This window comes from Macrobrachium nipponense, chromosome 26, assembly GCF_015104395.2.
Source record: "Macrobrachium nipponense isolate FS-2020 chromosome 26, ASM1510439v2, whole genome shotgun sequence".
In the NCBI taxonomy this organism is placed as follows: domain Eukaryota; kingdom Metazoa; phylum Arthropoda; class Malacostraca; order Decapoda; family Palaemonidae; genus Macrobrachium; species Macrobrachium nipponense.
Window position 1 is genome coordinate 19,339,424 of NC_087215.1, and position 12,404 is coordinate 19,351,827.

The 12,404-nt window shown below is 39.7% G+C and overlaps 1 protein-coding gene across 1 annotated transcript in view; it reads right to left on the reverse strand.

The window, feature by feature from the left end:
• LOC135200029 (something about silencing protein 10-like) overlaps window positions 1-12,141 on the reverse strand; it is a 29,686-nt gene extending 17,545 nt beyond the window's left edge. Inside the window, exons 1-3 of the mRNA XM_064228262.1 lie at window positions 12,080-12,141; window positions 11,132-11,263; window positions 4,122-4,314 (exon numbers count right to left, since the gene is read on the reverse strand). Coding sequence (XP_064084332.1) covers window positions 4,122-4,314; window positions 11,132-11,148 — 210 coding nt within the window. The 5' untranslated portion in view covers window positions 11,149-11,263; window positions 12,080-12,141. The remainder of the gene's footprint in view (window positions 1-4,121; window positions 4,315-11,131; window positions 11,264-12,079) is intronic.
• Between the last annotated feature and the right edge of the window lie 263 nt (window positions 12,142-12,404).

Sequence of the window (12,404 nt, forward strand, 5' to 3'; positions counted from 1 at the left end):
ATGAGAAACTAGCTCTTCCGAACACCCTGACGGCCTTGTCCATACACGACAACACGCTGGACAGCTCCCCCAGACTGAGAGAATCAGGACTTCTAGACTGAAGGTCCAAAACTCCCAAGCACCAGTCTAAGAAATTAAAGACACTCAAAGTGCGCAGCGTCCCTTCAAATGGTGGTCCGTCTCCACAGGAGTCCAGGACACCTTAGCAGACGATAAGAGGGGACCTCCTCTGAGAGTCCACTAAACTGGAGAAGTCCCCAAGAGCGGACGAAGGAACCTTTACTCCCACGTCCTCCTTGGTTTCATACCAAATTCCTCCTTTCCCGGAGAGTCTAGAGGGAGGAAGGGCGAAAGTGGTCTTGCCCTGGTCCTTCCTTCGAGACATAAAATCTTGTAGCTTCTTGAAAGCCCTCTTGGTCGAAAGCGACGTCTTCATCTCGACGAACTCAGGTCTTAACAGACTTAGAAGACGAAAGTTGAGAGGGAGGAGACCTAGGGGCTGCCGGCTGAAACTTATCCCCGAAGGATGAACGTAACAGCCGCACAAGAACCTTATAGTCCGAGACAGCTGAAGCTACAGGAGGTTCTTCTTCGACTGAACTCCCTGGACTACTAAGTTCCCCTTCCTCCCTAAGAGGAACTGGAGAACGTCCATCCGGAGAGGGCGTACGTCCAGCAGTCTTAGGCCTGAACAAAGACTTCCGTTGATTGGAAGTCACCGCTTCAGGTACGGAATCGCCCTTACGACGATCCTTTGAAGGACGGACATCCTGAGAACGTAGCGCGTCCTTTGAAGCAACGGGAACTGTCTTACCAGACGCGTCCCTACGAGAGGAAGCGCGAGCTTCCTGACGAGAGGCGCCAAAAGCGTCCTGCTTAGCCAAGCAAGCGTCCTGCTGAGCGTCCTCAAAAGCGTCCTGCCTCGTCCGAAAAGCGTCCTGCTTCGAACGGCGAGCGTCCTGCCGAGAGCGCAAAGCGTCCTGCTTCGAACGGCGAGCGTCCTGCCGAGCGTCCTCAAAAGCGCCCTGCCGAGAGCGCAAAGCGTCCTGCTTCGAACGACGAGCGTCCTGCCGAGCGTCCTCCAAAGCGTGTGCGAAAGATCTACTCGGAGAACGAGAACGGTGACGATCCGGAGGTGGAGAGAGAGACGAACGAGACGAGAGAGAATGAGACTGCTTCGTCCTCTTGACGGGCAGCCTAACGTCCTTTCTCCGCTTAGGCTCGACTGCTGCTGGGCGAGTCCTTTGAGCCATGAGGAGACGTAATCTGGTCCTGAAGGGGACACAAGGATATCCTTTGTAGGTGACGAAGGAGCAGAAGAAGGGGAGGACGACCCTGCGAGAAGGCGAGGGGCGAGGGGACGCGAAGGGGACCGGGCCTCCTTCCTTCTAGCAGGTACAGCTACCTGCATCTCAGGTGAACACGCCTGTGCGCGCAAACCAACGTCCTCGTCGGTTGAGACTCTACCTCTCTTCTGAGGAGGAAAAGCGTCATACGCGTCCTCTGACGAAAGTGGTGACATAGGACGTGAAGCGTCCTCAAAACGAAAAGTCCTTTTCAACGGACGTGAGTCTCTCCGAGCACTCCACCCCTTGCGCGGGAGGACGCTTCGGAGGACGAAAAGCAATCCTTCAGGACTCATGCGCGCTCCTTGGCAGGACCTGGGACTTAGCAACAAGGCCTGCCGAAGGGACGCCAGATCGGTGGGGAGCCCCCGTAACCCTCTTGCGGCTTTCGACATACCCACTCCCTGAGTCCTGGGAGTCCGATAGAGGTCTAGGCCTAGAGGCATTATGGGGCCGATCTGACGCCCCCTCCACAACACTAGGGGCACTATCACAAACTTTCACAGGGCCAGTTTCTAAGGCCAACACTTTCGATTCAAGAGCGAAGAATAGATCAAGAATCAGAGAAAGGGTGTTACCTTTCTCCAGACACAGCAATAGGGCCCGAAGGCAACAAAACAGGATTAGGTTGAACAAAATCTACTGGTGTTAGAGGAGGAGAAATGTTACATTCCTTACCTTTTGTAGAACTGCTCTTGGAGGAAGACCTCCTGACTCTATCGCGCTCCAATTTACGTCGATAGGTCTCATACATCTTCCATTTATCATCTGACAAATCCTTGCATTCATTGCACCGATCATCAACCAAGCAAACATGCCCCCTGCATTCCATACAAACTGTGTGAGGATCAACTGAAGGTTTAAGAAGCCTCACCTTACATTCACTCCTCACACACACTCTGAAACTCCCTGTACTTGATCCCGACATCATGTACACAGAAAAGCCAATCCAAAATCAAAAACCAATCCACTATTACGCGTGCCAATCCAACAATCCAGAAGTCGATACCAAAAGTCAATCCAGATAATTTAAAGCGAGATAAATCAAAAATCCTAGACGGAGGTACTGCAAACAGTTGTTTCCAGCACCGGCGACAGAAAAAATATGAATAGAAAATGGGAATGGTTCCTGATATCCGCCTCCCAGCGGCGGGAATGGGTACTACCACCTGGCCGCCCACTACGCGTGCCGCGAGTTTTGAAATTCTGTCGGACGTCAGAAAATACAGCTATATATATATCTGACAGGTAAGTTTCATGAACAAATTATTTATTTTTTTGTGAGAAATGTACACAGGCTTGCTTTTTCACTTTTTGTTTGGCTCATATCCAAAAAATGTTAAAAGTTTAATTCCCCATAGATATAATCCTATCACTGTAACTTTACAATGCCTAATTAAAGAGACAGCTTCAACAGGGACACTTCAAGTCAATAAAACGGAAATCACAGTTCAAATTTTACTTTTATCCTTGCTATACAAACCAGAAATCTTATTTCGTGTAAAACATCTTCAGCGAATGCTGGTCCACATCCTGAATCTTGGCAATATGGTAATTTAACAAACGGCAGGTGAGCAAGGGGCTAAAGATACAACCCATTCACTTGACTGTCAACAATCTCTTTCTTTTAGCAAGAGGAGGGATAAGTACTGGGTTAGTCAGAGGTGGGATTATGATGCACGACTTCTTGTTAGTATATTTAGGAAAAAAGAAATCCATAATGTTTTTGCAATTCGTTCCTAAGAGAATAAAGCCCTTCACTTTTTATATGGAAAATCCCTCCTTTAGGTGGGAGGTATTGTTCTAAGAACGCACAGGTAATGTTCTTCCTACCAGAATATGTCAGCTTCAGAGCCATCTATTTCAACACAGGATGGTTTGCCTCTGTAATCTGTGTAACCTGGTATATTGGATGGCTTGAGAGGAGAGAGAGAGAGAGAGAGAGAGAGAGAGAGAGAGAGAGAGAGAGAGAGAACAGCCACACTTCATCACATGGCTTTATGCCAGTTGTGAACCTTGGGAAAATGCTTTTCTGTTCAATAGAACTTGGGTTGCTACCTGATGAGCAGCCAACAAAGATCCTACGGAGTAAGTACCTAAGGACTCATGCACAACATCCCAAAGGTAAGACGTAAATGTGGCCTGGCAGCAAAAGACAGCTGCCCTCAGTACCTCTGCCATTGAGTGCTTCCTCCTGAATGCCTTAAATGTCCTAACATGCAATAATCTGAAATAACTACTCACTTCCCACTTTACCATACTTAGCTTTGACAATGAAAATTACAATAAAATAACCATGAGAATATCATGTAATGGATACTGCCATAATGAGCATCAACAAAGGACAAGGTTGGTCAGCATATGCAGTACTGTAGTCATATTTCTAATAAACATGAAAGGATTTATGTACCATTGCAAGTACATAAGGGAATGTCAAGAAAACATATTTTCTCTCCGAAATACTGGACAGTATACTACTTCAAAAACATACATCTGTACTCTGGTATTAAACATTTTGCCTTTTCCTTGATATTATTTAACAAAATACCCTTTCTATTAATTATACCATTCACTGGTTACAATCCTTATTCCTTTTTCCCAAAACTGACACAATGCATTTTTAATATATAAGATTTAAAATACAGTACTAAGCAGTGTACACTACAATTCTATATTTCTATATCAATATGGCTACAAAGTGACAAACTTGACTGACCATTCTTTAAAAACAATTATATGCTTAACTATCCTTTAAAAACAATTATGCTTACTAACCCTTGAAGGTCCTCTCCTTTCCATTAATTTCTTTGCTGTTTCAAGAGAAACAAGATCTCGGTTATCTTCAAAGTCATTTATCTCATCATAAATATAGTTCCGATCCGTTGGATCAAGCAATGCTGACTCAAGTTCGTTATTCTTATACTTTTTCAACTGAGACTTTGGGATATCTTCCGTTGCAACTCCCATCCTGAAAATGAGTGGATGTATGCAGTATTAGTTAACAAATAAGGCCTCACAAATTAATATAAATAAATTTAGATCATAAACAGAATGAATATTTTACGTAAATGAAAATGTCTGTCCTATGTATGGGAAACAGCGACTTGTTACAGGCACACCACAGCTTAATAGGGGTGGATATGAACACTCACTGCATGACATACTGGTATACCACACTATAAGAAGGTACGTACAGCACAAACTCCCATCATTCTTACAGCAACTTATTTTTTCTCTTTAAGCTAGAACAAAGCCTATTACTATCTATATTCTTCTCTATCACTAAACACTCATTTTTTGTCATCTCAACCTACATAAAAGCTTCATTTCTACCTTTAGTACCAGGCTATGAGTAAGGAAAGAAACACAAATTATTTCCTTAATAACAATGACAGTCAAAGGTACATATGCATACGTATCACAAGATAGCCTAAGAACGCCAAGTTGGAATTTGTTTCCTTTTCCTGTACACAATAAGTCATGCAGCAATCCTTATGAGGAGGGGATTATAAAATTTCTCAATTAGATAAAAAATGGCACATAATGGAGTGAAATACAAATAAAATAGACTAAAGCAAAGACATCCAAGTAACAAATGTGTATACTAAGCTCCATATGTTTCATTTTTGTATTTCAAATGAAAAAGATGTACTTTACAGTTTATCTACAATGAACATTTTGCACCAGCAAGGTTTGTAAACAAGCTAATGAATTCCTTTTTCTTCATTTTGTATCATGATAGGACCTTTGAACCAGGTTCAGGTTCCTGGTTAAACAGCCCACTAATGTACTACTGGAGGTTCACTGCTGTCCCCAGGTAGCTTCATGGTCACAGGCTAATACACCACTGGACACACATTCCTTTGCAATTTAAAGGTGGCCTAGTCTTCAGCTTCTGCTATTGGCAAAGTAATCATCAAAACAAGCAGTAATTCTACAAAAAAAAAAAAACTCCGGGGATGCTATATTTAGGAATGAAATGAAGTGGAATATGAAATTTAGTCACAAAACCAAGCACTGGGGCCCATAGATTCATTCAGTGCTATGGTGAGAACAATGAAAATGGAAATCAAATAAATAATGTGTTTAAAAATAGATATTCAAAAGACAATCAACCATGAAAAGGTAAAAGCAAAGAGATTTAATTACTAAAGGAATTAAAAAGACTATAAATAAGATAAAAGATTACACTACCAGTATATACTCGCATATTATGCGACTTTTGAAACCTAATTTTGAAGCTAATTTTAAAGGGGTCGCATCATACACGCGGTATAAAATTAGCGTACCGTCTATGCTTTCCCAAATCGGCAGATCGCGATAGTTACTACCGGAGGAAAACAGTAGATCTTTTAAAAAGTTATGTTTTACTTGTACTTCACTATATCCAATAATATTGTATGCATTCTCATATTACTATTATATTTTAAAATACAAAAGAGCGATCGTGCGCCATTTGCATTATTTTGGTTTATACAACATGTTTAGCTGTTCTAGACTAACCATCTATAATTTCCAAATCAGTTAAGGCACAACACCGAAGGATTTTTTACTTTTTTTTTTTACTCAGTAAAAGAAACATTTGTTACTTGAACTATTATTTTCCTTTTAGGATACGCAGGTAAGTGAAAATTTATTAAAGTAAAAAAAAAAAATGCATAAAATTAATAAACTAAAATCCTCCAAAGTCGCTCTCCGTGTCCGTATCATCAAATACTGCTCTGAATTCTTTGCCATCAAGGCAGTCATCATATTCGTCATCTTCCAGATCTTTGATCATTTCATCCTCATCTCCTGCATCTTCGTATAGGACATCGTCAATTCATATGGAAGGTATAGTCTTGTCACCGTGGCGAGCTCTCTGGCGTGGCTTTTAAAGATCTGCCCTTATGCTAATTTTACAAAAACAACAACTGCCCGTGTGTGACAGACCTTTGAATGTCCTTGAGACAAACCCCGAGGCTATAATTATAAGATTATAAGGGGTTTTCCTTCCCAGGTACTTTAATCTCCTTCCTATTCGGCCTCTCTCTCTCTCTCTCTCTCTCTCTCTCTCTCTCTCTCTCTCTCTTTCCTAAATCTTACAGCTGTCCGAGCGAGAGCTTTTTTTATGGGACAACATAGGCCCGCATTTCGCATTTTCCATACCTATTTATTTCGTATACGATTGCCCTTTCTCGGCTGTGAAGTTGATGTCTACCTATGGTTGTGAGATGACCAGGAATAACTTGTAAGTCGGTGTCAAAGTCACTCCACTCTTCATCAGGCCAAAACTTTGCCATATCGCATTCAAGCAATATTCAGTCATTGTTTCCTATCTATTATTTTCTCAGAGAGAGAGAGAGAGAGAGAGAGAGAGAGAGAGAGAGAGAGATAGAGAGAGAGAGAGAGAGAGAAGAAGAGAGAGAGAGGAAGAGAGAGAGACTGTCTGTATACGATTGTTTATTTTCTCACTCGTCAAACTTACTGTTATGCTTTATTTCATATTTCCTTGCTCGCCAATTTATTCTATACCTACGATATTAAGAAATCAAGATATGTGTAGAAGGGAGAAATGCCTCCAGACTGTACAGTCAGTATGGATTTAAACGCACGTGAAACTGGTTGAAATATTCGCAACAACACCAAAATGAGATGCCCTGTTGATAGAATATCTGACTCCGTTTCTTGTTATTGCATAAAAAAACTATCAATCGTGAACCTACGTAATTTATTTAGAATTCTGCGCAACGGAAAAGATAATATTTGATATCTGTAATGGGAGAAAAAATGGTTTTATCTCTGTTGTTATAAATTTGGCAGATATGCGATCAAACACGTGGGTGGACCAAAACAGCCCAGCCAGAGAGCTCCGCTCATTTTGTAAATACTATTGTTTGGCGTGCTAGGCTTACCCCGATTCGTTTGGGTGTGCGCTACTCAAATAATCGCATTTTTCTTACTAATCCCAAGAGTTGACCATGGTAAATCCCAAGATTAACCAAAAATCCCAAGATAATAAAATAATTGACATATGCCAAGCTTTGGAGTCCTAAATATTTACTCTGTCTATCAGGAAGATACTGATAAATTGAATTGACGGTATCTTTCCTGAGAGAGAGAGAGAGAGAGAGAGAGAGAGAGTATTCATGTAATCAGTAAAATACACTAATAAAAACAAAAACTACGTACTGTATGCAAAGCACACACATCATCGTTAGCTTCCCGTGTGTTACGTGTAAACGTTCATTCTAAGAAATTCACAGAGTAGTATAACTAACACCTGATTGGCTGGTTGGTAGCCATGGAGATCTGTTATCCAATGACTGCCCTCTGCTTCTGTTCTATTTATAGACATATGCCGTGGATGACACTAGGTTTGAACGTTACCATGTTCGTTTTTTTCTGACTGCTGACGGCAAAAATTACTCGATAATTTTCTTTATATAATTATTTCTTCGTGAAAACAATAATATGATCATTTTAACTTTAATGTATAGTGGTATGAAAAATACCAGTGTGTCGTAGCGATGCGTCATCAATATAGTGGTATGAAAATACCGCATGGTGTTGTAGCGATACGTAATCACAAAGTACAAATCCTTTTCCCGGACCATCCTCAACATTTTACGACTCTTCAACTGCAAGATCGATATGGTGAAATATATTATATAGTCATACTTATTGTTGAAATTCACAAGTTGAACTGCAAAACATTAGATTTTGATTGTTATGTACATTTTTTTTGTGTTTTACGGAATGTTTGTTTTGAAAATAATAGCTATTAGTGAACATATGATATTAATTGTCCCACTATTTTATTATAGGTGATCTTAATTATCTCACATTCATGTAACAGTATTATATTAATATTTATTTAAATAAACAGTAATTAATAAATAACAATAATGAAAAACATAAAGGGAAATTTTTTTTTCTGCAGTAGTGATGTTTGTTTGATTATGCATCTGACCTCACATTTCCGAAATTGAAAAATTCCAAAAACCGAAACATCGGAATGTGTGTGTACTACACTTTTTTTTTAAACACGCACACAATGTCTACACATTTACTGATACCCGTTGGTGAAAGACTCAAATTACAGTATTTATTTCTGAGAGAGAGAGAGAGAGAGAGAGAGGCGAGAGAGAGAGAGAGAGAAAGAGAAGAATGATTTAGGACTCCAAGGCGTGTTATTTTTACAATTATTTTATTATCTTGGTATTCTTTTTTAATCTTGAGATCTTCTATTCAATTCTCGAGATTAGTAAGAAAATTACCGTAACTTCACTAGCAGCAGCACACATCTGAACGACTCGGCCATTAGCACGCTAAACCACCAACCTTATGAACTGACCTCGGAAATGGAACTCGCATGATACATGAGATACATGACAAAACCACTGTTTATTGGTGAAAATTTTGGGGTCGCATGATATGCGAGATCGCACGTTACTAGAGTATATACGGTAATCAAAATTATCAGATCTTCATAAAAACTAAATGCATAAAAAAATTTATAACTGGGTCAACATCAATGTTGTTCCCAAAAATCTCAGTGGTGGCTTAGAATCTAGATGGTAGCCTACATCCACCTTTCATAGCATACCTAGTACAGTAAACCAGAATGTGCTCTACTGTCAATAAGCTATCACAGCGAACACACACTGGAGCACTACTACCATCAAGAAGAAAACTGTCACACAGCAGTCACCAATCCTCAGTCTTGTTAAAATAATTTCAGTCTTCCTGTCACTTTGATAGGACGATTGCATGAAGTCTAGTATAATATTTAGTGCCAATCCCTCAGGAGTAAATGAAAAAATAAACAAAAGACAAAAAAATTCTAAAATTATCCTGATATATTTCTCAAATCATTTTATCTATACTGAACGATATACTCCCTTTTATATACTGTTCAGTCAAAACTTTTTATTAATACATGCTAGCTCATTGCAGAGCTCTTCTGTAGAATTGCCAAGTAGGCTGGGCCAGTCTATTATCCCCCTCCCCACGCAACAAGCCTAAAGGCCACAATTAAAGTTCAGGTATGCCTGCACATGAAGAAGCAGAGCTTTGGAGGTATACTTTTACTATTAAACATAGTTTTTTCTCAGTTGTCTATAGCAGCCATGGCATCACCATATGATGCTCTGGCAATAATTGACTGGCTGACCGCAACAATATATAAGAAATGCCCAAAAAAGAAGTCCAGTGGAGTGGCTGTTATTTATGTTTAACATATATTGTTAATAATGAATGAACCTACATAGTCTACTATTATTTAACTTTGTTCTATTACAAGTTGAATAGTATTTTGTTCTTAATTTAAAACTGAATTGTGCACATGATGCACAATCATGAATAAACGCATATAGGATTATTCTTGCTTTACATTACTCCGCTACACTGAATACTTATTCTCCTTTAAAAACTGACATCCATATATATGTTTAATAACCATGGATAAATATATTATCCTTGGCAACATCAGAATCAGTCTCTTTTAGTTTTTTACTAATTTTGAATATGCAGCCCTTTTTCTTTAAATCAGTTATGAAAGTCTTTGGATTTTACATGCCCAAGAAAAGGCTCATTCTTACAAGTTTCAATGAAAACTTGAAAGCATTCTGGAATGAGGCTGCCACATTCAACCTTAAATATACACAATTGTTCTTCATATGGAAAAATTCTAAAATTAGAAATATATATTGATCTGACATCACCATAAATTATTAAGAGAATAAATAAATCCAATACATCACTGACTTAGGTAGGTATGGAAACTTTTCAATTCAATAAAGATCAGCATTTTCTTTCTCTGACTGGAACACACTCTTCATCCAAAGTTGGGAAGAGAACTAAGCAAAAGAAGGTGGCCTCCCCACACTCATGTTCAGGAGCGCTAGTGCAGGTCGTTTCGACGCAGTCATATCTACTCAGAAGAACTAGGGTAAAAAACCGCATGGTACAGGGGTGGACCATGTACGATCAATGTGTACAACCCCAAGAAAAGTACATTATAACGCGTCCTGACACTGGAGTAGAGGTCTTTAGCTCCGTTTCTCACCAACAACAAGTCGCGTCTGATGCCCATCTCCGCTGTCAGGACGCGTTATAATGTACTTTTTTTTGGGGTTGTACACATTGATCGTACATGGTCCACCCCTGTACCATGCGGTTTTTTACCCTATTTGCCAAGGCTGCCGGTAAAACTTTCCAATAGTTGCGTGGCCTGACTTCCCCCATTTGTCAACCGGGACAGGTTCCTCGTGCATATATAGATCTAACCTTTCCTATAATAAATGCTAGGTCTTGACCTAAACCTGAAAAAGCAGTAACCTGTCCCAGTAGGCAACTGACAGGAATCGGGCTGCACAACTAGGATAAAATACCAAATAGCCAGCCTCTACCATAGTACGACCACCTTCCTGAAAATCAGAAATTATGGCCTGAATTTGTGACTTGGGAGAAAACACTTACTACTTCGAGAGGAAAGTAGAGGTCTCGAGGTGTTGCTTCGATGGACGCTGGCTCTTGGCTAGCCTAATGTCCATCCTAGGTTACGGGACGTGTTAAAGTACTTTTTCGAGAAGGTGGTCGCGCTACAGTAGAGGCCAGGTGCCCATTGGGTATTTTACCCTACTGACCCCAATCTAACTTTGGGCGAAGTGCCCTGACCTGGCCAGAGGGCCTGGAAACCCCAACAAAGGCGGTAGCTAGGCTAATTAGCCTAGCTAGTAGCTAGCTAGTAGGAGCTAGGTAGCTCCTACCTAGCTAAGTAGGCTACTACGATAGATACTCACTTCCTTTTCTTCCCCATTCTTATAAGCTTTTCTCACTTTCCGAGCACTGAAAACTAGGATACTTAGAGGCTTTAAGAATAAAAAATGGATAAAAGATTAAAATTCAATCTTGGCACGTTGTTCTAGTTAACAGTAAGTAGTAGTAGTAGTTATGGGTCGAGGCAATGCCTTTGCAACGGCGCCTCTTAGTCTTGGGTATTTTTTGTTTTGTTTGTTTATTTGTTTAGCTCTTCCTTTTTTCTCTCTTTTTTTCCACATCAAGTATATGGTTTCTTTTCTTATTTCGTTGTTACCTGAAAATAGAAATTTTCCCACTACGTCATTTTCCTTCTCTTCATAGGGTTGTTGTAGCCCTATTGCTTTAACCCGTTTCCTCTATATATGTATCACAATATAAAAGGAAATGAAATATGTCCTTCTACTGCATCATTGCAAAAAGGACAACAGGTGTTCTCCTTCTGGTGCCTTTTTGCTATATTTAAATTAAGAGAGTTGGTTCTGGCTTGAAGAGAAGGACTGAACCCATAGAGTTGTCATAAATTTCTTCGTCTTTATTTCTCTTTTCCACGTTTTATATATGTTCACAGTCACTTTATTTTCCAACTCTTCTTTCCACCTCTCTGTGTCCCATATTCTGGCTTTGTCCTTTATTTCTGTTCTGGACATTCCTTCTAATTTTCTTAAATTTATTTTAACTTCGTGCATGTACTTTTCCACAGTTTTCCACCATTTTCTTTCCTTTTCTTGCATATCTGTAATTAATTTCTTCAGTATCTCTTTCCGTCCATTTAAAGTATTATTTACATAGCTTATCTTCCCATTCATAATTCTACTTTTCATTGAAGAAGCTCCTATCTCCCCCCTTAATGTGGCTACTACTGTACTTCTACATGCCCCTAATATTTTCCTATATACCCCATTCTCTATTCTTTGTAATTTTTCTATTTCACTCAGTTGTGGGAGGAGCTTCTGCTTCAGCTTACTTGTAGTAGTAGTAGGAATAGATTTTTGCTTTGAAACGGCTCCCTTGATTGTTCTGTTTGTATTCATACTTATTTAAGTTAATTTTTACTACGGTACTATATGTTTTTTATATATTCATTTCTGCCATCGATTTCCTTTCTAGACAGATAAATGAGGAGAAAATGTTAGCTGCTATGTCATATTTATCCTGAAGATATGTCTGTTACTGTGCTCCATGAAACTGAATCAGCGCATAATAATTGCAGGCTGGGCAATAGAGTAATGTAAAGGTTTGGTTTATTGTTATTTT